Raw genomic sequence first — 20,441 nt, 5'->3', positions numbered from 1 at the left:
CCATTAATCTCACATTTACCCTAACATGATGTCATTATAGAACAAACGAGGTAGTTATTATGTGAGACGTTTCTAAATTGGATAAAATCCCTTCATTCGTTACATAGATACTCCAAAGGATGAACATATCAACGTGCACACTTGATATCCATATGAAAATGCTATCGATGAATAAGAAGCATGGTATCATCAAAAACCCTTCAACAGTTAACTCCCCAGCCAAGCGTGAGAACATGAGCCCATTTTTCCACCTTATCGTACCACCAACAGGAAAGCACAAGTTGTAAAAATACGAGAGGGAAAACAAGTGAACACCAATTACATTATTTGTACATTATTGACTTGCAGGTGGAGCTGCGCCGCCTTCCGAATCTCCAAGTTCACAGCCTTGAGCGAAAAATATTCTCGCTGGCTTGTCATAATCGTTTGTGATGCTATAAAAGTTTCCTGCATTGTCTTAGTATCTGAGTGGATGAATATTTAGTCAAGTTGATGCTTACCTCGAGGAACTTGCCACATTCCACCTTTGCCAATTCTGAAAGTGGTTTCGTTGACCGAAACTTCAACTCTGCCATAGAATACGAAAAACACCATCTGCATTTTTCTCGAATTTTTCGGTTTCTTGACAGCGCCAGGTTCGAGGTCGACCATACCTGAGCCGAAAAAGGGCAACGTGAGAGTTTTAGCAAATTTGAACGAAGCATTTGGAATATCACGAGTCTTAATTGCAGCTGACGAAAAAGCGACCTCTTCCACTTTCTCTGCAGCATTTTCTCCAACTTGATCTTCCGGGTCCCATATTCGTACTGAACCCTCAACCCGACCAGGTTGGGATTCCCATTCCTCTGTTTCCGAATCTTCTTCCAATTCCTCTCGCGCCCTTTTCTTCGATTTGCTTTTGCTGGATTTTTGATATTTCGATCTCGAGCGCTTTTCTTGCTCTACTTCATCTACACGGACAACCTCCTTGATGCTAGGCAATAGAATCTTTGCACCGTGAGTTCCATCTGGCACCGCCCCGCCATCGTCATATTCGACGTGTTCACCCTTCCAGAACGCAAGAGGCTTCATTGAGTTTCGGCCAGATCTTGTTCGCAGCATACCAGTGCCACCCAGTGTCGTCTCGCGTCGAAGAATATAGAGGCCATTTTTTCTAGGAATAGGGGGACCACGGTGAACTAGAGGCGAGCCCGCCTCAAGTATTGGGGCCATCTTTGGTCGACCTTTTGGTTTCGCCGCTGCTTTAGGTACAGTGGTAGATTTTGTGGCATTGCTCGGTCTTCCAGGTCTTCCAGGTTTTTTCTTTGTTGCTTCGGGTGCTTCGACAGCTTCTGCGGATCGTCGTGCTTTTTTTGTAGGTCTTTCTTTAATTTCCTCTCTTTCTTCCTCCACAGGTTCGATTCGAGCTGTATTCTTCGGTTTCCTGCCTCTACGCTTTGGCGCGGGCTGCTCTGGTTCCGGTACTTCCTCTGGCTCTGGCTCCTCAATTACTTTACCTTTCCCTTTATTCTTACTTGCCACCTTTCTGGGCGGGGAAGGTTGCGGTTCTGGCTCGTCCTCCTGTTCGATCTCCTCTTCCTCTTCTTGTTCCTCATACTCTTCTACCAAGTCTGAGTTTCCCTCGAGCGCATCGACAGCAGCATCATCATCATCGTCATCCGGAGCGTTGTATTGATTTGAATCATCCTCGAACTCTAATGCACTCTCATCTTGATTCTCCATACCATCGCTACTCTGGTTCAACGTTTGCGGAGGACGTCTGCCAGGTGAAAGTCTAGTGCCATTCGTAAGACTGCCTAGTGCTGGGCGTCCTGGTTTTCCTCGTCCATTTGGAGCACTCGTTGCCTGTTTCGTTTCGACTGCCACGTCTTCGGCTGAGAAATCCAACTTTCGTCGGACAGGGCCCGTATTATCGGCTTCACTAGATGCTTCTTTGGCGGGGGAAGATATGCCGAATGATGGATGCCTGCGGGCTGGCGACTGTAGGTGTGTTTTTAAAGGCGACCTAGATCTAGGTATAGGCAGAGCCATTCGCGCATCTTGTCTTCGTTGATTCAAGACTTCAGTAGGTTCTGGGGCTGTATCTAGAAGAAAATCAATATTGCCAATCGCGCGTTCCTGGTTGTGTAGACATACTTTCTCCATCCATATCCATATCCTCCTCACTAGATATTGTCGCGTCTTCCAGCGCGTTTCTCCGCGGTCCATTTGCGCTTCTGCCTGTCTTAACACTTTCGGGTTTATCGGGAGAGAATAAATCGTCCATTGGCTCCAAGCCATTTGCATCGCGAATTCCAGTATCCGGTAGTTCAACACCAGTTTTCCTAGTCCCATTTTAATAATATATAAACAAATGAACAATCAATCACTAACCTTCCCTTGACTCCTAAGTTGAACAAATATTGATTCTCCCTATTTGCACCTGTTCTCCGCCTTCCTGGCGGTGATGCGGATTGTTCGGGCGCCATCTCGAAATCAAAATTGAATGCTACGCGTAAACAGACGAAGGGAAGAGAACGCGTTTTTTACTACCGTCAATGTCAAGGTGAATGGTATCAAATTGCTATATAGCCATACGCGACAGCGATTCTGTGTGAATTTCTTAAGATTGAACGCCTTTGAAGGGTGTGTGGCGTGAAGTATCTTGTTGATGAGGGGGAGTTGTAGATTGAAGATATGCCAGATTCCTTAGTGTCCTCGAGAAATAAATCCCGGCTAAGTGACCCCAGATTCCATGGGAAAATCACCCAACGCCTCCTACCTACCTGCCTCTATAACGTAACCTTATGTATTATTAATGGTTCATTTATCTTATATATAAATTTATTATGATTATTGTCTATATATACCTAGGTGAGTTTGAGATGATGAAGTCTTATAAATTTTTATATCTGATAATAAAAAATCACTTGCTATGGTTTATTCCTAAACTTAACTTTATTAGTTGACAACAAAATATCTACTTCCACCCAATTCTATCGATCATCAGATGACAAGGCTGTGATCCTGTCGATGTTGATAGTAAATGGTGGTTGATGATATATCGTCGCAACCAATGAAATGTGTGTATGGAAATGAAGACAGCCAAACGGTAGCATTTCCATATTGGAGTGTGATATTGAATCTGCTGAAGTGACAGAGTAGCTCCTGGGCAACACGTGCATTATACTCTATCCCAGTTTGGGACTACTGTGCGAGCATCTTGCGAAGAGAGCTTTGCACTTTCGTGGAATCTTGGATCCTTAGTAGTATTCACTACATAGGTAGCCAATATAGCCTCATTTCTACCATGTCAGCTCCTTGAAAGGCCGAGAATCGACACCATACTCGTAGAGCTGTATCAAAGTATCGATATTCTCGGTCGGTAGCGGCAATGGAAGGTACTTCCTGAGCCGGCTCTGGTCACCACACCTGCATATATGCACATCCCATGAGTTTGTGGTTGTCGACACATCCGAGAGCCGTGAGCATATCAAGAAAGTTGACTCTGGCTGTTTTGACTTCTATGTCAATCTCCATTAGACCTAGTGGTTTTTGTTATTTTCAAATCATCCAACATCAATCACAAGAAGTTTCCCTGCAAGAACTCAATCTGCTCTTAGCCTTCGAAGAACTAGGAGCAAATTTTGGGCCTGAATACACCTCAAATTGCCCATCTAGAAGCGGTACAAGCTGTTTGGACTCGCGAAACCTCTGATAAGCAGCTAGAGGGATATCAACCGGCGTGGTGGTATACTCTCTTGCAACCACCATAAGCAGTGGAACACGCCCAATAGAAAAGAGATAAGCTTGGTAGACCCTTTTGTCTGCGATTTTAGTTGGGTCGGTACGACTACCTTTTGATCGGGATTGAGAACCAGGGCTGGACTCTGTAGCAATGATCCCCCCCCCCCCCTCTCCGTTTTGTCTAGTAGCGTAGCCTGAATTGTACCAGCCACTGGCTGAAACTGCCTAATGTTTACTGTATTTTCTATCCGAGGAACCATATCGGCAGCTTCTATGAATTGTTCTACAGAGGATTAAAAGATGACAAAAGTTTCGTCAACAGGCCTGCGTACGGTCCTGAGTAACATGAATAACTGTAATTTCTTGCTCGCGCAAGATGCCTTTCCGCCCAAACAACTTTTTTGCATAGAAGTCTTTGTAGTTTTATTCATAGCACTGAAGACATCATCCAGGAGCAATATTGCGGGTCGAGTTGCAATCGCAAGTACCAGAGCCTGAATTTCATAAGTCGAAGTTTCATGTATGCAATAGAGCGACTCACTACCACTTATTCTAGCTCCACCACTTCCAGCAGTCTTGTGTGCACTCTCTATACCCAGTAATCCGCCGAGACCACAACTATCAGAAACCAAATCCAATCATAATTTGTCATTAAGCGCGCCTCTAAATACATTTTTGTGTGCGTAAACATTTTCTAGCCACGGATTCTGGCTGTAGTATCCGATACCTATGCTTTTAACATGTAAATTCTCAGCCTTAAGTTTGACTTCACCAAGTATTGCTTGTAGCAAGAGCGACTTACCGCAGCCGACAGGACCAGTAACGGCGACGTGTTGACCTGCAGCAATATCGAAACTGACATCGCGCAGAATTGACTCAGTGCCCCAGCCAAAGCTTGCATGTCGCATGGTTAATAGTGAACAATCTTTCGGCTTCACCGGATACTTTTCTTTTCTTGGTTTAATACTTCTTTCTCACCTACACATTCAGTCTTGTGGTCATCCTTCCCGTGCTTGGTCGCATCAACTATAATTACTTTGGAGTCAATGACTTCTGACTTCAGCAAAAAGTCTTCTACGCGAGAGAAGCATCCAAGCGCGGCTTCAAAATGCGGAAGGATTTGTAAAATGCGTACGACTTTGACTGACAAGCTTAAGGGAATACAATGTACCCCCGTCGAACTATGAAAGGCTTGTTATGAATTGCAAACACTCTTATAGCGGCCAGGGTTAAAAAGAGACATGATGGGAGCAATGTGAAAAAGATTTCCTCGGAAAGAAGAGTGAAGTCAAAAGGTCTGCGACGCTGAAGAACGACGGACCCGTATGCTAATTCCTCTGTGAATGAACACGCCGTTGTGACAATAAACTAATAAAATTGGCAGTTGACAGAGTATACATATTGTCCTGCGTCCAACTGGTTGCTTGTTTATAGTTAGTCAGTTGCTATCTGAAGCTTATCCGAAAGGGGATCACACAAAGCTCGCTAAAGAAATAAGCGGAGTTTGATCATTTAATTCTCTGTTGAAATCTTCCAACTTAATTGAATAAAAGATCATTCACAAATGATTTATATAAATACAAGGAGACCAAAAGAAATATTAGCTGCTTATTGTTTACATACTTAATATTTCGAAGGTCTATTTCACATATTATTGGAGGGAAGTAATTGAATCATAAAAGATGTTGTAGAAATGGTTGAATTCCGCCTGTTTTTTCTCCTGCGAATAGATAGCATGGTAGACGCGAAGAGTTCTCGCTTGTACCTGGCAGCTAATGAATCACTTGGGGCCCGGCAGTTTGGTTCTTATCACTGTCCAATGGAAATTGCAATACTACCTGCCTCTTGTAGAAAGTCGCATCAGGTTTTGTTGGTCGCTTCTTTTCGTGCCAATTAATGATGTGCGACAGATATGTAAGAAGTATGAACGTCAGGATTTTCACATCTGAGCTGCTATGAAAGCTCCAACATAAGAAAAGATGCCTTTTAGAATTTACTTCATAAAACATGTCATAGCGGACAAAAAACGGGTGTTGAACGTGTCGTTTACGGCGCAGAAAGTGCAACAAAGGCGGTCCGCCGTTAGTATCACCTGATATTCAATACCGATAGGCCAATAACCCATTCTCAGTGTCCATCCCTTTAGACACAGAAATGTCGACAACAAGTCCTGCTTCGATCAAAATTTTATCTATGCTCGCGTTCTCCTCTGGAATTTTACGACTGCTATGCAGCTACATGGTTCTCAGTAAACACCCCTTTTATATCTCTTTGAAGGTGTCAAATATTTTTCTGGAAGTCTTTAGAGTATATGTGAAATATTTTTAGTTAGATAATAAATTATCACTGCTTGAGTATGTATTTGACTCGTAGTATCAAGTTTCTTCTCCATACTTCTTCAAAAGTTTCCTCATGATGTTCACAGCACCTCCCTTATATCCACCCCCAAACATCGCATAATGATTCAAATGATGATACCTAGATCACAAATCAGCACCTTTGTTCCATTCCAACACACAAATCACAAATTAAATAATCACCATACTCACAATTCATACAACAAACATCTATCCTCCCACTCCTCTCGCGGTTCATCCTTCGGTCTAACCTCATGATATTCCCTCCAAAACGCACTCCCAAACCCTCCAAACATCCTCATGATTCCCGCCTCAAACTCCGCATGACTCCAACTAGCACTCGAATCATAAACCACCTCCTCTACCCCTCCTTCCCCAATCCGTCCAGTTCCGTGATTCCCACTCCACAAATCTCCATGCACAACCACCGGTTTGATCTTCTGTCCATCACTCCCTCTCAGATTTCCATCCCCTAGCAATCTCGGCACAACAACTTCCACAACCTCTTCTACCAACTTCCTCAACTCCCCGTTCTTCCCATTATTTCTCTCCGCCTCCTTGACAATCCCCCTCAGCCTATTATCCCCATAGAACTCCGCCCAACTCCCCTTAAAACTATTATCCTGTTTCGTCTCTCCACAGCACGTCGTAACCGTAAATCCAAACTGCGGTTGCTCATATCCTTCAGGAGTCGGTGCAGACACACTATGTAACTTTGCCAGTTTTCTCGCTAGAGATTCCCCCGAACCAGGTGTAGATTTTGCATCTCGTGGGTTCAAATCCAAGAAATCTGTCGCAAGGAAAAATCCTTCTCCGCACTCCAGGGGTCCATGGGCATAGGATTGAGGACAGAGGCTTGGAACAATGGAGTGGATCGCATTGAGAGAGGCGTGTTCTCCTTGGATGAATTGTGAGCAGATGATTGAAATACGCATCGAATCATTTGGAAGTTATGAAGTTTGGCACAGAGAACAGAAACAAAGTAGGGAATTTTCATACATACCCGTAAACATCTCTTCACTATCCTTCTCTCCAGTCTTTACAAAGAATAACTTTTGCCTTCCATCAACTGTACCACTTATCCTGAATGTTTTGGCGAATCCACCGCCGCCATGCTTTGATATCGTTGCTGAAGAAGGATCAAGAGAGAGAGCCTTTAATATGGCTGGATCGACTTTTGAGGACATGATTGTATGAGTTGTTGACATGCTTTGATCCCCGAAGCTTAGAACTGATATTGAAATCACATCATGTGAATATGACGTCATAGGCCAGTCCAATTTAAGGGACCGGATTGGGTACAGTACTCGCACATCTTTCACGTCTAAAGTCTGTTGAGAGTAACTCAAAGTTCATCGCAAGTTACTTGCGACGGTTACATGTTAAATATATACTATTCCTAGCTCTAGCTATACAGGCTATATGTTCCCATGTACTATTGACCCTAGGTTCTAGCTCTCCTAGGATCCATCGCGTCACCCTTTTTGTAATCTCTAACCTCCTTAGTGCCCATACTTCCCATTCCACCTTCAATTCTTCTCTCCCAGCCTCCAAGCCTAACAACCAAGCACGTTGCATTATCTCCTTCTTTACTCACTTCTGTGGAAAAACTAACAATATCTCTCGCCCCTTGTTCTGGCGTCTTAGCCTCTTTCACAACATCCACAATTTCTTGGTCACTCAATGTGCCACTAACACCGTCGGAAACCAAGACCAAAAAGCTGTATTCAGCTGGAGATATCTCTACACGTCTAATTTCCGGCTCGGCAGAGACGCCTATGCGCTTGGAACGCATATCACCGAATGCTCTTGTATTAGCCAATCCAGACATGCGCTCTTCACCAAATGAATCTGTGACAAATGTCGCAGCATATCTTCTGAGTCTTCCTCCTTCAACTGGGGAACTTGGATGATGATTGGTTGTCACAGGTTTGGCTAACCCGGTCAAAGTCTCACAAAGTATTATACGAGTGTCACCAACGTGGGCGACCATCAATGTCGAAGGAGAGGATGGGTGCCAGAAAGGAGTCGGTGTTGGGGTAGATATCATAGCAACTGAAGCAGTTGAGCCGCCAACAAAGCGCGTCGGGCCTCCAATGCGATGTGGAGAGGAATAACGCGCTGGCTCTCCTAAGATTTCATCCGCATTTAAAGGCGAGTCGGTGTTGTTATCATCCGGGCTAGGTTTTCGGGCTTGTGCTGATATAAAATCTAAATCTGCCTTCAAGAAAGCATACATTAGGGCCGCCTCGATGGAAACAGGTTTCCGTATTGGCTCTCCTTCCATAGAATCAAGAAGATCGAAATATTCCGGTTTAAAGCGGCGAAAATATCCACCAACTGTTATTTTCCAATCTGAAACAAGTGATTTTTCCAACTCAATTGCTTTGATTTTATTAGAAATTTGCTGAGAAATCGGTGTCCCTGATCCATCATCCTGCCCTTCCTTGCTTGCCACAGAAGTCCCCGAACCGGGAACTTTCACCTTCTTGTCTAAACTTGAAGGAAGCTTAAATGTTTCTGCTGTCGTCTCGATATATTTGTGTAGCTCCTCCCTTAAAAAATCACTACACTCGTTTCCCCCATGTCCATCAAACACTCCAAAATAGAAAACTTGCGGATCTCCGCTTGCACCATCCGCCGATGTACCACCGCTTGAGATGCTTTTGGAATTCGAGCGACTTAGACTTATAGGAGCCCGCTTTGCAAATGCTGGGATCTCTATTGTTCCTGCCTGGTATGCATCTTCATTGTATGGCCTCGTACCGCGGGAAACAGAAACTCCAAAATGATGTTTCGCGCTTCGTAGAGGTATTCGCACAACTGTAAGTTCTCTAGACGTTCCAATAGTTGGTGGGGCGGCAGCTGGAGAAGGTCCTGAGCCGGGAGTATGTGGTGTTGATGCCGATCTTGGCAATTTGTGGTGCGGGCCACTCGACCGGGAATCAGGATGAAGAGATGAAGAGGGAAGATGCGTTGTGAAGTAGTCGTGAAACCATCTGTTCTGTCCTTCCTGATGCAGGCCTGCTTGTTTGCCTGATCTGCGAATTTTCATACGATGCCTGGGAGATGAGTGTGACGTGCTGAATGCCAGTCTTCCAGCTTGTGTGACAGAACTACGGCTCGTGGTCGAAGGGCATCTGCGGGCTATGGATCTGTTGAGGAAGGTGGATATGAAGTCTGTAGATGCAGGTTAGATGTTGTGGTTGGGAATTACACAGAACAGCAATTAACAAACATACCATACGAATCTGCCAAGGACCATGGGCCCCGAGCCATTGGTTTCATTCTTCCCATGGTCCACCGTCAAGTTCTTCGAAGCCCAAGAGACAATTCAAGCACAATTGATTGATATGTTGACACTCTACACCATTAAACTAAATCAATGATGTCTTTTGAAGAGTTAAAAGGAGCAGCCGAGGTCGGCAATATGGTCATATTTAGGCACAATCCAACAATAGCACCTAATTTCCCAAAATCGAGTATTTGATGTTTTCCGATGAGTAGCCCAGAAACGGAGCCTGCAAGAAAATTGGAATAATATTTTGGGATATCTTATCGAACTTGCTCAAATCATGTTAAAAGAAATTGCTCTTTTATCAAGATCTTGTCGAGCAAATGCAACATCATCATAATATTCATATGCTCAAATTGACGATGGATGGACATAAAGTTTTCCCCACAATTTCCGGGTTGGACCAGGGTAGACAGGGGTCCGGATAAGTAAGTAGTAGCCTTGCCTTGTGATTCAATCATTTCATGCCAGTCACGTTACTCATATTTTCAAATAAACAAACAACACCTACCCAGCCAGGCCAGGTAATGTTCGATATTGAGAATCTTACGATGTGATCTCGAAGCAAACATGTTGGTTGCAAAGCGCAGTGGTCGTCTCATTGATGTGACGGTACGATCTTGGTGAGCTGTCGGCCATATATATGGTGTTGGCACCAAATGTCATTTGACATAATCGATTTTGAGCCCTACCTAGTACGTGAACGCCAATGGACTTTTCGCCCATGGAGAGTATTAACATGCGCTGTATTTCATGCTGAAGGTATTCAACTCGAAAACATAAATTGAAGAGCACCAAAGAGCGGTATATAGGTATTCATAGGCAACTAATTCACAACACGATATCTAATGCAACATTTGTACTCTACCCTGTGTCTTCCTCTCACCTCCTCGAATCTAAACCTACCAACTCCTCTAGCCGTATACCGAACAGACAATCCTGCCAGGAACAATAAGGCACGTTCGAAACAGCTTGAATGTCATTTCATCTTACATGTAAAGTGATTACTTTGTTCTTCCCACAATATCAAATAGTCAGCTTACCTCGCTTACCATCGAATCCCTATCCTACACACACCTAGCAGCAGGGAGGTATTCTTAGGTTTGACATGAGGCTGAGGTTTCCTAACTGGTGAATGTCTGTCACCCTCCGCCTTTCACGTCAATAACTCTCTCTTGCATACTTTTATCAGTTTTTGTGGCACTGTGCCGTGTGCAGTGTGCAGTGTTCAGTGTGCAGTGTGCAGTAAGCACAAAGTGGAGAGTAGCATGTTGTCGTCTCTCCCTGCCAACCATCTAATCAGAGCTATCTATCGTCCAGTGCAAATACACACAGTGTGGCATTTCCAAGTACGACAATGAGTAAAAAACTTATTACAATCTCACAAACATTTCTTTTCTGGTCCATCCTTCAAGCAGGAAGCCGAGTACAATAATCAGGGGCTCATAATATTCAAAAGCAACCCCAATAAATGATTGGACCCTCGATCCTTCGCTCCTTCGCTATATGCACCAATCTCAGCCCCCGCTACCGTCTCTCCCTGAAATGAGAACGAGGCATTGCTTTTCAGCCTTAATACACCTTTCTAACTGTTAGTTATATTCTTTTTATAACTCCGCCCTTGTATGAGATAGGTATAGTAATCTGGTGGACATTTTCTTTTGCTCTGATTGTGAGGTCCAGTGCATCAGCCATATTGTATATGGAAGTGAATCCTTCGCGTAATGCTTGTATGGGAATGTATAGATGACTTCAAATATGACCTGTGATCCTCCATCTTCGATTTTTTTTCAATCCCTCCAGACAATTTCTTCGCAGTACATAAACTTCTCTTTCTCTATCAATCGCTCGTTGATATTTCTTCTATAACTTTACGTACAACTTTTAATACAACCTCCACATCACAACTCTCCCATTACCACCATGCCTACCGCATACAAGAACTCTTTCTGGGCTTGCTGCTCCCCATTCGATCTTTGTACGTTTCCCAATCTCAATTCCAAGTACCATTCCAAGTCTACATACTAACAACCCATTCTAGGCATCAAAACATGCTGCTGCCCTTGTTTCGTCTCCGGTCGCAACCATCACCGTATTGAACACGGGAATGATGATGATTATTCGACATGTAATGGCTGGTGCTGCGGTTGGTACAGTCTTGCTACCATCGGAGGATTCTCATTCATATTGCAAATGCTTGATCGTCAAAAGATGCAGCAGCAACATGGTTAGTACCTTCTTATTCGCATATCACACTTCACTCATAGCTCTCCTCTCCCATTCCCACCCTCCAACCAAGAAATCAAAATTAACACAATCCCAAGGTCTCGAAGGAAACGCCTGTACCGGCTGCATGGGATCCTGCTGTTGTGCTTGCTGCGAATTGATGCAAACAAGCAAGGAATTGGACTACATTCTCCTCGAGAAGAACGCCGGTGCAAAGGGCTATCAACCTCAGCCAGGAATGGTTGCTGATCCCCAGACTGGTGCTTTTAACTGAAATTCTGATGAGTGAATGGTTTTTTGGGGTGTTTCTTTCGGGTCCAATTCTTCTTTCAGCTGGTTTGGGTTAGGGACTGATGGGTCAAATTCTATTCGGGATAGATGAGGAGTTTGTTTATACCATAATTTTATTACACTGGAGTTCAAACCTATTGCATAAAAAATGGCTGTTCGTTGAAATTGAAGTATGAAAGAAAGACTAACCTATTCATAATTAAATCGATATTAATGCAATATAAATCATAGGTGGAAAAGTGTCTTTATGTATAGGGTAATTCTAATTGGAAAGAAGCCTGAAGACTCTCGAACACAGAAGGATGAAGTTAAGTACCACGAACTCTCGATGCACTCAAAAGAGTGGAAGCCCTCACAAACGCCAATTACCAGTTGTTCAAAACCGTGCAATTCTCCACACTCTGACATATACACAAACAAAACTACGAGACTGCCGCAATTGGCTCGTCTTCATCTAAGCCCTTTCGTCTACGAACCTCACTCTCTTCGACGCTGATCTTGATTTTGCCATTAGCACCAGTGCTCTTCATGGCAATAGCTTTGTCCTTCTGTCTGCCTTCTTTGGCAGGCTGGAATCTCTTTCTGACGGCCTCAATCATTTTTCCGAACCAGTAAAAGTTCAAGGTATTGAGCACAAGATTGCTTCCCAAATATGTGAACCCTAACCAAAGAGGAATAAATTCGTCGTCGGCAAAGCGCATGATGTCATTTTTGAGTGGAGCTGCACTGTGACCTGCTGCTGCGTCGACTGCAGAGGCAGTTCCATTTGTGAGTGCATCAATATTGATAGAAGCAGAAAATGCAGGTTGATTATGCATAGACCTCCATACATCTTGGTAAACACGAACCGACTGATATGTTCCCCACACAAGTCGGCAGCAGAAGAAGGTAAAGAGGAGGGCAATTCCATTGTAAAGTTGGGGCTTGGATCCGGTCATATCGAGTTTGTCGAAGAACCAGTGGAAGTTGAGGAAAGGCGAGGAGAGCTCGTAAAGAATAAATGTGCAACCATAAAAGTTAACAAACGGTCTCTGTAGGGAGTTTATTAGCGATGTTTGTTTCTTGGGAGCTGCATGGACTTACAAAACCAAAAGAGAAAACCAAAAGAGCACTAGTCGCATGTGCCAGCATTCCTATTCCAAAAACTCTGAGATTCTGGAGGGTGATCATCAAATCCCAGAGGAAATAGCCAGTCGCCAGACCTTGGATCATGCCAGCAGCACCCGTATATCCATGAACACGTTCCTGTGCTGTCATGTTGCTGCGCTCCTCATCCGCAAACATTACCCAGAGGGCTAGGACATTGATAAGAGAACTCTGGCACAGTGAGACCACATGCACATCCCAGTTGAGCTTTCGTTCGGCCGAAAATTTGGAGTACTTCTCGGGGAACAGGAGCATGGAAACTTGTGGTGCGACGACTTTATTGATAAAAGTGTACGCTAGAAATGACCCGACAACTTCGTGAATATGGAGAGGTAGCGTAGTTAGGTGGAAGTAGTCGGCAAAAGGCTGAACGGCCTGGCTAAGCCATTGCCATGGTGGGATAGGAAATGGATCATGCATCGCAGAATGATATGTCGAAAATTAGGGTGTGTCTGGAAGGGACGAGAAGATAACGATCTTCTTGTCGTAACACACACCGAGTGTGTTTAGGAGCGAATCTAACTCTCCTCGTTGTAATGGAGGAAGTCGAGATATTTATGTATTCATGTATGTACGATGAAGTAGACAGGTCTATAACGACCGACCGAGGTGTCAGATATTAATAAGGTTCCACTTTCCTGTCCCAACAAATTGAACGTGTATTCTGTAAGATGCGGGAGAATTAACCAATTACAGTTTAAAGTTAGATCTAAATATCCTTAACCGAGACAGATAAGTGGAACAGGGGTGATGTGTATAATATCTTTGTATGGGGTATTTATATTGAACTTGCTCGAGAATACTGCAAAAGTGCATTTGATCTTTATATTACGGTTTGTATTACGGCTTGGATCAGTTTTGAGAGACTCATAATCACGTTGCACTTGATGAATCACTGCTTTGTATTTTTATCATGTTTCAAATTCCTCTGAGATCCCATCATGAATCAATTGGGGTCGGCAGCAAATGTCTTGCACGGTTGTACACGTGAATGCAATGAGTGATTAAACTGCCACGTGGAATCGATATACACATGATATGATAACGAGATGAATGATCCGTAGTATCATGTAGAGCTGACCTCCTTTCCTTCAAAGATGGTTGTTCGTTCAACACCTGCATCGTACACCAACTCCTGGATTGACTTTCTTGCTCTGAAATCCCGGGATCCGTTCTTACCGAAAATAACAAAACTCGCAGGACTTCCAACCTCCAACTTAAGGTTACGCGTGATATCAAGGCCTATCGCTGCTCTTGCTCTTGTAGAGACGCATTCCTATGTTCCTTGATTAGTGTTATTCTGAATGTTGTGGATCGAGGTACCATTACCAATAAGACCTCAGCATCTGCCTTTGTGCCTGTTTGATAAATGCCCATACCCAGACTTGTGAGACTCATAGGGTCACAACTACCGTAGGGGGTGAAGGCATTGCCGACGTTGTTAATTCCTATAACTGCGTTGAGATCGTATTTCTTGATCATTTCAATCACTTGGAGGGTGCCCCTTGCTCTGCTACTCCCACCGGCGCCCTTTGCAGGCCGACCCATCATGAATAAATCCGATGTAGGCAATCCAACGAACGAGATAGGTAAATCTCCAATTTCAAGACGAAGATTCCGCCAGGCATCCTCATCAAATAGTGTGAGTCTGGTGCAATGACCAAGCACAACAGTTCGAAATTTTAAGCCTGCGATATTTCTGTCGGTGAGCCACTGCGCTTTACGGAGTTGTTCAATTACCGTATGAACGGCAGGCTTTTGGGTTGAATCTAGATTGTAGTCGAGGTGAAAATCCAAATGCAATGTGTGCAATTTCGCCGTTTCAATGGCCCATTGAATGTTTTTCTCTTGAAGGGCAAAACTTTTTTCGACATATGGGGTACTTCCAATCACCTCGACTCCTGGTCGTTTGATTGCCTGCTCGAGCAAATCTGTCATTGATCGAGATCCATAGTCGTGACTGAAGACTGGGTCCTGGGCAAATACGCAAATCTGAATATGACACTTGCCATGAAATTCAGTTTTCAATGCTAATCCAGCATCCAAGCATTTCATGCCAACACCAAAGTCTACTTCGACAAAAGCTCGCATATGGGTGACGCCGAATCGAATGCTCTCCTCAATCAAAGCCCTCCCCCTTTCCATGAGGTCATCATGTTCGAAACGTGACTTGGCTTCACCTAACACATATAGAATTTAGAACAAGTTAAGAATTCATTTATGATGGCAATATCAGCTCGATGATTGACGAAACATTCAGAGAGAGACACACTAGTTAATTTCATCGCCTCGGAAAAATCCCCGTCGTTGATTTCTAGATCTGCATATTTTGGATGTGATAACAAAAAGCATTTGTCAAGATGTATGTGAGGATGGCACAAGCCAGGAACTATAAGACGATAGTCCTTTTGCTTCGCGGAATCTGATGTAGAGTTGTCTGCACTTGTAATTGAGCGAATAGAACCTGTCAAACAGTTGACATCATGACATGAGTCTGAAGGACCTCCAGGAATATGAACATCTCTGAAGCTTGAGATTTCATTCTTCTGCAACGTCTTCAGTTGCTCGACATTCGGCATGAAAGTTTCTGACATTCTGAATATATTTTGGAAGTGATGATTTACTGCTCCCCATTGGCAATCCACGAATTTAAAGAAAGCGATGTGGGGAATTGTGAAGATCCCGCAAGGTCTCGGAGTGCAGTAGCGTACTTTTGGAGCTCTTGGGGTGAGCATTAATCGTTGCTCCTAACATTTTATTTTATTTGACTTCAACCACGAAACAAAACCACAAAACTACAAAACTACAAAACAACCTCAGCCAGTGTCGTTTCTGGTGTCAAAATGGCAGATCCGTTATATGAGCTCCTCATTCCATATTTCGATAAACCGTCTCCACGACCGGCACCACCGTCGACCGATCCCACAACTGCCACCTATTTGAATCGACTCTCTACCCTTCCCCTCTCTTCACTAAACACTTCCGAACCTCAATCGCTTTCCCAATCCTCCCACTCTCTTCTCCTATCTCTACAATCGTTATCCAAGCGCTCTCATAAATCAGTCATCGCGTCTTCTGACCATTTATCGACACTCACTACTACTCTTCCTACCCTTGCAAAAGCCACCGCAGACTTACGAGATGCCCTTCCCAGGCTGGACGATGCAGCTATTCACTTCAGCGAAAATTATAACAATCGGACCGAGAATGATGTCCTCGACCGACGTCGTAAAGCTCTTTTACTATCACGGAACGTAGACAGGCTCGCGGATGTTCTCGACTTACCTACCTTACTTTCTACTGCGATATCCTCTTCGAACACAATTGCTAGCAGCACGACTGGTAGAGAAAACAACACATTAAATTATGCTTCTGCATTAGATCTGAATGCACATATTAGACGGCTCCACACATTATACCCTACTTCCCCCCTCATAACGAGTGTATCCTTACAAGCGGAGGAGAAGATGCAATCTATGGCCACAAACCTCATATACTCCCTGCGACAACCCTCTCTTAAACTTGCGGCTGCCATGCGCACAATCTCTTGGCTACGGCGTGTTGCCCCCGAACTCGACCCTTCTACATCCATGCCAAGTTCCTCGCAAACACGAGAAGGAGCGTTAGGCTCTTTGTTTGTCGTTTGTCGCCTTGCCAGTCTTACAGCTATGCTCAATGCACTCAGTCCTTTGCGAGATCTCGCTGATCAGGAATCATTGCGGTTAATATCATCAACTGGAAAGGCAGCAGGGAACAAATTCGATACAGGGCAACAGACGGAAAAATACTTAAAACGCTACATTGAGATATTTCGGGAGCAGAGTTTTGCGATTATTTCCATGTTCCGCTCTATATTTCCACCATCCACGGCTCCGGTCATAATAGAAGGACTTAAAAACAATACGAAAGGGAAGGAAGATAACGATTTACTGGGTCCATTACCCAGTGCTCTGACTACTTTTCCTCTTCAATTGGTGGGAATGTTGGAGGAAACCTTGAAGATTTATTTGCCTAATGTTAGGGACAAAAGTGGTAGAGATAGTTTACTTACTCAAGTTCTTTACTGTGCCGGTAGTTTGGGACGATTGGGAGGTGATTTCAGCCTTGTTCTTGCGGGCATGGGAAGTAAAGTCAACCAGGAGGAACTAGCCGAGGGAGAATCTGATGAGGATGAGAGTGACGATGAAGAATGGGCAGAGGTTATCAAAAAGCATCGAGTTTTGGCCGGCAAGCTGGAATCTATGGTAGGGTCCAGAGGAGACTAAAGACCATGAGATATGGATCCAGGGCATTTTGATCAAGTTTATGATTTTATATTTTGCAAGATACCCAAATAAATTAGAATTTTCGCGTTTAATATTTTCACAATGTACACTATTAATACATCAAACCGATAACTACCTAGGCATCTCCCAAAATGAGTGAATATCAGCATCTCAAAGTAATAATCGCCAAACTGCTCGGGACCGAGACCACGCTAAGCACGGTATTGGCCAATTAGATAATCCTTGATTGTCATCCCTCAACTTTCAAATAGTTAGATCTCTTGCTTACCTACTCTGGGTTCCCAAGTGATCCCATATTGTTCACAGAATCTTTCCCTCTAATCGGTTATTCAAGGTTAAAATATTGCATACTATATATACACATACGATATCCATAATGGTTCTTTGAATCCATGAATCCATGACTCTTAAACTCTCGACGATCGATTAGCCGCTACTTTACCTCTTGCGTCTCGTTTGGCTTCCTAATGTTATCACTGAGTGAGTATTAATGCTGAGCTCTTGATTCGGGTATGTGTATATACATACATAGCGTATCTGACGAGCATTCTGATAGATATCTTGGAAGAGCAGATTTGCATTCGGAAGATTCTCATGCGCGGCAGGTAGCTTCATTGAGGATAGTGAGAACGCGGGCTACATGTTCAAGCAGGCTCTTTTCGGGCTAGACCCACGTCTGAGGATATTGACGACGTATGCGAGGACTCGACAGCTGGAGGAGCTTGAGAGCGAAAATATCAAATGAATAGGTTTGGCAATGAGTGGTGATGCTCATGTACTATGCAGCTCTCACTCAATCTTTCAGAAAAACAAAATTTTCAGCACAAGCATGTCATGGAGGGTTTCAATGATAACATGTTCATTCATCTTTGAACATGGTCCATTATGTCATTACTATTCCTGAACTCATCATTTCAAGAATGTGTATCCGAGAACTTAGCTAGTGCTATCAGATCCAAATTCCATGCATTGTGGCCTTTGTACTCTATCCCAGCCAGCTAAGTCGTTCAGTCTGAAATAGTACGGACTGGTACCTCTCTTACTGTATCTAAAGCCTTCTCGGGATCTTTAGCCATTGATGACGTTTCACTGCTGGTTCTTCCATGTGTTTGAACCTCATGGCTTGGTGTGACCTTTTCATCCTTGTAAATGGCCCGTTGCTTCATGTTTGCGACATATCCCTTGGCAGTTGTAACGGGTGCAAAATAGGGTTTTAGCGTTGGAGCAAGTGGGAGATGACCCTTCACCTCCTTATATCTCATTACAAGGAATCCAACAATGACCACAAGCCAGTAGAGGTTGTATGAAATGACCGAGCCATAAGTTGCAGAGTTCTGCCAGCCGAGAATGGCATTGAAGATTCCCCATCCGCCACCACCATTTAATTCAGGGTTACCAAACTAAAATTTTTAGTAAAGGCATATGATGATGGTGTCGATTTGACTTACGTTGACATGCCACACACTCTGCCTAATATCATAAGAGCCTGGTCCTGCTCCAGTCTCTGCTGCGTCGCCTCCGGTAGCATTGTTCCAGTCTTGTGCTTGGAAGAACCAGACTGCTCTCGAGAACAGACTGGCAGCTACAAGATACAAAAGACATGTCGATATAACTAAGAAGACTTGAAGTTTCGATGTCGCTCCACCTCTGTACCGTGTTAGCCTGACCAGCAAGATTGACCAGGTTGACTTACTTATAGATGACATATCCCGCTGCTAATCCGGCAATCAGTCCAATAATGACTGGGAGTGGAATACTTGTCGCAGGCGTAGAGAAAGAAACACCTGCCACAAAGACGACTGCCTCGAGCCCTTCTCTAAGGACGGTAATAAAGGGAAGAACGAACATGAAGTGCTTCTCTCCCCATGTCTTGAAGTCAAGCCAGCTAGCATACCATCTTCGTTTTCTTGTATCTTCTGATGGCTCTAAGTGTTGGCGAAGCTTAACTGTCCACTTTTCTTTCATTTTTGACACCCGGAGTAGTGCAGCTCCCATCAAAGTGATGATAACAGAGGCGACAATAGCAAATGATCCTTCCCAATAGTATTCGGTGGTTGACCAGGCATCTTTACCAATTCCATAGAAAGCTCCAATCAAACCACCACCGATGATCAAGCATAGGAGAAGTCCTGATAAAGCTCCCCAAATGACCTAGAAGCTATTCGTTAGCATTATATTCAAACATGCTAAATCAACATGGAAAGATTAAGAGGAGGGATGATCAGATGTCTTACCTGCCGGAACAGCTTCCTGCGCAAAGTCGCATCTTTATCAGAGTTGCCCAAACTTTGCTTGATAAATGCGAGGAGAACGGAAACGATGACGACCGTCTCCAAAGACTCTCGAAATACGACGAAGAATACTGGTACCGAGAAAACACTGGCAGTCATATTCGCTATGATTCCTGTGATTATTATTTTTGTTTCTCTAAGGGATTGTGGAGTTGCAATTGCACACTGCAACAAAAAGAGAGAAAAGCTAACTTTTTGAAGAGAAACCAAAACTCTCAGATCACGGATGGATAATGCCGTTTATCCTATTTTCGTCAAAATTGAAAGAGGGAAAGGGAAAGGGCGGAAGGATCTGATAAGAAAGAAACGAGGATCTGATAACAGTTAGACCTTAGAGAGGGTCTGAGCCATCAGGTAAAGTTCTTTAATTTTACGCTAGCTAGTAGCTAGTAAATTGCTTTAATCCTTATTCGAAAAAGAAATCCCGAGAAAAAATTCAGGGTTTGGTAGGAGGAGACGGGAACTTTAAAGTTTTCTAGCCTGGTATTGGCAGGTTGTACCGATTTGGAATGACACCCAAGGATCTTGATTGGTTGATATAAAGAGGTCGAGGTCAAAATGTCATTCTTACAGTTACCCTTGATTCAAACTCCTTCTATATACGAGGGCGAGTACGGCTTGTTGCTTGTTACTTGGTGCGAAGTTCAATCGATCGATATCTACATAGGTGTAAGACTGAAGAGAGTGAAGCAACATACGAAACCCCAATTCTTCACCACCTCTCCTCTCCTCTCGTTTTCCTTTGTCGCGGAACACAACCTGGGTAATTTCCGCTGGGAGGCTTTTACTATTAAGCTTTCTGGTCAGATAATTCTGTGCGGCC

The 20,441-nt window shown here is 43.8% G+C and overlaps 9 protein-coding genes across 11 annotated transcripts; 2 read left to right on the top strand and 7 right to left on the bottom strand.

Annotated features, from left to right (window-relative positions):
• Positions 1-51: 51 nt before the first annotated feature.
• Bcmif2 lies at positions 52-2,681 on the bottom strand. Its single transcript, XM_024691206.1, has 4 exons — positions 2,374-2,681; positions 2,137-2,324; positions 501-2,084; positions 52-447 (listed from the first exon to the last, which is right to left on the bottom strand). The coding sequence occupies exons 1-4, from the start codon at positions 2,466-2,468 to the stop codon at positions 335-337; spliced, it is 1,980 nt and encodes a 659-aa protein (XP_024546976.1). The 5' UTR covers positions 2,469-2,681; the 3' UTR covers positions 52-334.
• A 1,573-nt stretch (positions 2,682-4,254) lies between these two features.
• On the bottom strand, positions 4,255-4,777 carry BCIN_02g02860 (hypothetical protein). 2 transcript variants are annotated; one of them, XM_024691205.1, is made up of 2 exons: positions 4,529-4,777; positions 4,255-4,458 (listed from the first exon to the last, which is right to left on the bottom strand). In XM_024691205.1, the coding sequence occupies exons 1-2, from the start codon at positions 4,632-4,634 to the stop codon at positions 4,454-4,456; spliced, it is 111 nt and encodes a 36-aa protein (XP_024546975.1). In that variant the 5' UTR covers positions 4,635-4,777; the 3' UTR covers positions 4,255-4,453. The 2 variants fall into 2 exon arrangements, with proteins under 2 accessions (XP_024546975.1, XP_024546974.1); XM_024691204.1 differs by having other exon boundaries at positions 4,255-4,453.
• A 1,221-nt stretch (positions 4,778-5,998) lies between these two features.
• On the bottom strand, positions 5,999-7,346 carry BCIN_02g02850 (hypothetical protein). Its single transcript, XM_001558748.2, has 3 exons — positions 7,087-7,346; positions 6,276-6,981; positions 5,999-6,204 (listed from the first exon to the last, which is right to left on the bottom strand). Exons 1-3 carry the CDS (start codon positions 7,268-7,270, stop codon positions 6,102-6,104), a joined length of 993 nt encoding a protein of 330 aa, XP_001558798.2. The 5' UTR covers positions 7,271-7,346; the 3' UTR covers positions 5,999-6,101.
• Positions 7,347-7,450: 104 nt separating this feature from the next.
• On the bottom strand, positions 7,451-9,739 carry Bcptc6. Its single transcript, XM_001558749.2, has 2 exons — positions 9,326-9,739; positions 7,451-9,263 (listed from the first exon to the last, which is right to left on the bottom strand). Exons 1-2 carry the CDS (start codon positions 9,378-9,380, stop codon positions 7,528-7,530), a joined length of 1,791 nt encoding a protein of 596 aa, XP_001558799.2. The 5' UTR covers positions 9,381-9,739; the 3' UTR covers positions 7,451-7,527.
• Positions 9,740-11,082: 1,343 nt separating this feature from the next.
• Positions 11,083-12,016, top strand: BCIN_02g02830 (hypothetical protein). Its single transcript, XM_001558751.2, has 3 exons — positions 11,083-11,356; positions 11,420-11,605; positions 11,703-12,016. Exons 1-3 carry the CDS (start codon positions 11,302-11,304, stop codon positions 11,876-11,878), a joined length of 417 nt encoding a protein of 138 aa, XP_001558801.1. The 5' UTR covers positions 11,083-11,301; the 3' UTR covers positions 11,879-12,016.
• A 119-nt stretch (positions 12,017-12,135) lies between these two features.
• On the bottom strand, positions 12,136-13,805 carry BCIN_02g02820 (hypothetical protein). Its single transcript, XM_001558752.2, has 2 exons — positions 12,979-13,805; positions 12,136-12,926 (listed from the first exon to the last, which is right to left on the bottom strand). Exons 1-2 carry the CDS (start codon positions 13,459-13,461, stop codon positions 12,318-12,320), a joined length of 1,092 nt encoding a protein of 363 aa, XP_001558802.2. The 5' UTR covers positions 13,462-13,805; the 3' UTR covers positions 12,136-12,317.
• Positions 13,806-13,926: 121 nt separating this feature from the next.
• On the bottom strand, positions 13,927-15,686 carry BCIN_02g02810 (hypothetical protein). Its single transcript, XM_024691203.1, has 3 exons — positions 15,314-15,686; positions 14,371-15,221; positions 13,927-14,317 (listed from the first exon to the last, which is right to left on the bottom strand). The coding sequence occupies exons 1-3, from the start codon at positions 15,633-15,635 to the stop codon at positions 14,108-14,110; spliced, it is 1,383 nt and encodes a 460-aa protein (XP_024546973.1). The 5' UTR covers positions 15,636-15,686; the 3' UTR covers positions 13,927-14,107.
• Positions 15,687-15,807: 121 nt separating this feature from the next.
• On the top strand, positions 15,808-17,480 carry BCIN_02g02800 (hypothetical protein). The gene has a single exon (XM_001545171.2). The coding sequence runs from the start codon at positions 15,885-15,887 to the stop codon at positions 17,304-17,306; it is 1,422 nt and encodes a 473-aa protein (XP_001545221.2). The 5' UTR covers positions 15,808-15,884; the 3' UTR covers positions 17,307-17,480.
• Positions 17,481-18,162: 682 nt separating this feature from the next.
• Positions 18,163-20,044, bottom strand: Bcfth1. Of its 2 annotated transcripts, XM_024691202.1 has the most exons (5): positions 19,811-20,044; positions 19,562-19,722; positions 19,021-19,478; positions 18,776-18,974; positions 18,163-18,727 (listed from the first exon to the last, which is right to left on the bottom strand). In XM_024691202.1, exons 2-5 carry the CDS (start codon positions 19,715-19,717, stop codon positions 18,335-18,337), a joined length of 1,206 nt encoding a protein of 401 aa, XP_024546972.1. In that variant the 5' UTR covers positions 19,718-19,722; positions 19,811-20,044; the 3' UTR covers positions 18,163-18,334. The 2 variants fall into 2 exon arrangements, with proteins under 2 accessions (XP_024546972.1, XP_001558805.1); XM_001558755.2 differs by having other exon boundaries at positions 19,562-20,044.
• Positions 20,045-20,441: the final 397 nt, after the last annotated feature.

This window comes from Botrytis cinerea, chromosome 2, assembly GCF_000143535.2.
Source record: "Botrytis cinerea B05.10 chromosome 2, complete sequence".
In the NCBI taxonomy this organism is placed as follows: domain Eukaryota; kingdom Fungi; phylum Ascomycota; class Leotiomycetes; order Helotiales; family Sclerotiniaceae; genus Botrytis; species Botrytis cinerea.
This window is presented reverse-complemented; position numbering and strand designations above follow the sequence as displayed.

What these genes read in the sequence shown, in the direction of transcription:
- Bcmif2 (XM_024691206.1), bottom strand. Translation starts at nt 2,468, where the DNA reads ATGGCGCCCGAACAATCCGCATCACCGCCAGGAAGGCGGAGAACAGGT. An exon ending in AACTTAGGAGTCAAGGGAAG is followed by an intron (nt 2,325 to 2,373) that starts GTTAGTGATTGA and finishes AAATGGGACTAG; the next exon opens with GAAAACTGGTGTTGAACTAC. An exon ending in TATGGATATGGATGGAGAAA is followed by an intron (nt 2,085 to 2,136) that starts GTATGTCTACAC and finishes ATTTTCTTCTAG; the next exon opens with ATACAGCCCCAGAACCTACT.
- BCIN_02g02860 (XM_024691204.1), bottom strand. Translation starts at nt 4,634, where the DNA reads ATGCGACATGCAAGCTTTGGCTGGGGCACTGAGTCAATTCTGCGCGAT. An exon ending in TACTGGTCCTGTCGGCTGCG is followed by an intron (nt 4,454 to 4,528) that starts GTAAGTCGCTCT and finishes TTAAAAGCATAG; the next exon opens with GTATCGGATACTACAGCCAG.
- BCIN_02g02850 (XM_001558748.2), bottom strand. Translation starts at nt 7,270, where the DNA reads ATGTCCTCAAAAGTCGATCCAGCCATATTAAAGGCTCTCTCTCTTGAT. An exon ending in TAGTGAAGAGATGTTTACGG is followed by an intron (nt 6,982 to 7,086) that starts GTATGTATGAAA and finishes AATTCATCCAAG; the next exon opens with GAGAACACGCCTCTCTCAAT. An exon ending in AGATGTTTGTTGTATGAATT is followed by an intron (nt 6,205 to 6,275) that starts GTGAGTATGGTG and finishes TTTGTGATCTAG; the next exon opens with GTATCATCATTTGAATCATT.
- Bcptc6 (XM_001558749.2), bottom strand. Translation starts at nt 9,380, where the DNA reads ATGGGAAGAATGAAACCAATGGCTCGGGGCCCATGGTCCTTGGCAGAT. An exon ending in GTCCTTGGCAGATTCGTATG is followed by an intron (nt 9,264 to 9,325) that starts GTATGTTTGTTA and finishes CTGCATCTACAG; the next exon opens with ACTTCATATCCACCTTCCTC.
- BCIN_02g02830 (XM_001558751.2), top strand. Translation starts at nt 11,302, where the DNA reads ATGCCTACCGCATACAAGAACTCTTTCTGGGCTTGCTGCTCCCCATTC. An exon ending in CTGCTCCCCATTCGATCTTT is followed by an intron (nt 11,357 to 11,419) that starts GTACGTTTCCCA and finishes AACCCATTCTAG; the next exon opens with GCATCAAAACATGCTGCTGC. An exon ending in AAAGATGCAGCAGCAACATG is followed by an intron (nt 11,606 to 11,702) that starts GTTAGTACCTTC and finishes CACAATCCCAAG; the next exon opens with GTCTCGAAGGAAACGCCTGT.
- BCIN_02g02820 (XM_001558752.2), bottom strand. Translation starts at nt 13,461, where the DNA reads ATGCATGATCCATTTCCTATCCCACCATGGCAATGGCTTAGCCAGGCC. An exon ending in TGGTTTTCTCTTTTGGTTTT is followed by an intron (nt 12,927 to 12,978) that starts GTAAGTCCATGC and finishes AACTCCCTACAG; the next exon opens with AGACCGTTTGTTAACTTTTA.
- BCIN_02g02810 (XM_024691203.1), bottom strand. Translation starts at nt 15,635, where the DNA reads ATGTCAGAAACTTTCATGCCGAATGTCGAGCAACTGAAGACGTTGCAG. An exon ending in CGAGGCGATGAAATTAACTA is followed by an intron (nt 15,222 to 15,313) that starts GTGTGTCTCTCT and finishes TATATGTGTTAG; the next exon opens with GTGAAGCCAAGTCACGTTTC. An exon ending in CAGATGCTGAGGTCTTATTG is followed by an intron (nt 14,318 to 14,370) that starts GTAATGGTACCT and finishes CAAGGAACATAG; the next exon opens with GAATGCGTCTCTACAAGAGC.
- BCIN_02g02800 (XM_001545171.2), top strand. Translation starts at nt 15,885, where the DNA reads ATGGCAGATCCGTTATATGAGCTCCTCATTCCATATTTCGATAAACCG.
- Bcfth1 (XM_001558755.2), bottom strand. Translation starts at nt 19,717, where the DNA reads ATGACTGCCAGTGTTTTCTCGGTACCAGTATTCTTCGTCGTATTTCGA. An exon ending in GCGGGATATGTCATCTATAA is followed by an intron (nt 18,975 to 19,020) that starts GTAAGTCAACCT and finishes AACACGGTACAG; the next exon opens with AGGTGGAGCGACATCGAAAC. An exon ending in AGAGTGTGTGGCATGTCAAC is followed by an intron (nt 18,728 to 18,775) that starts GTAAGTCAAATC and finishes TAAAAATTTTAG; the next exon opens with TTTGGTAACCCTGAATTAAA.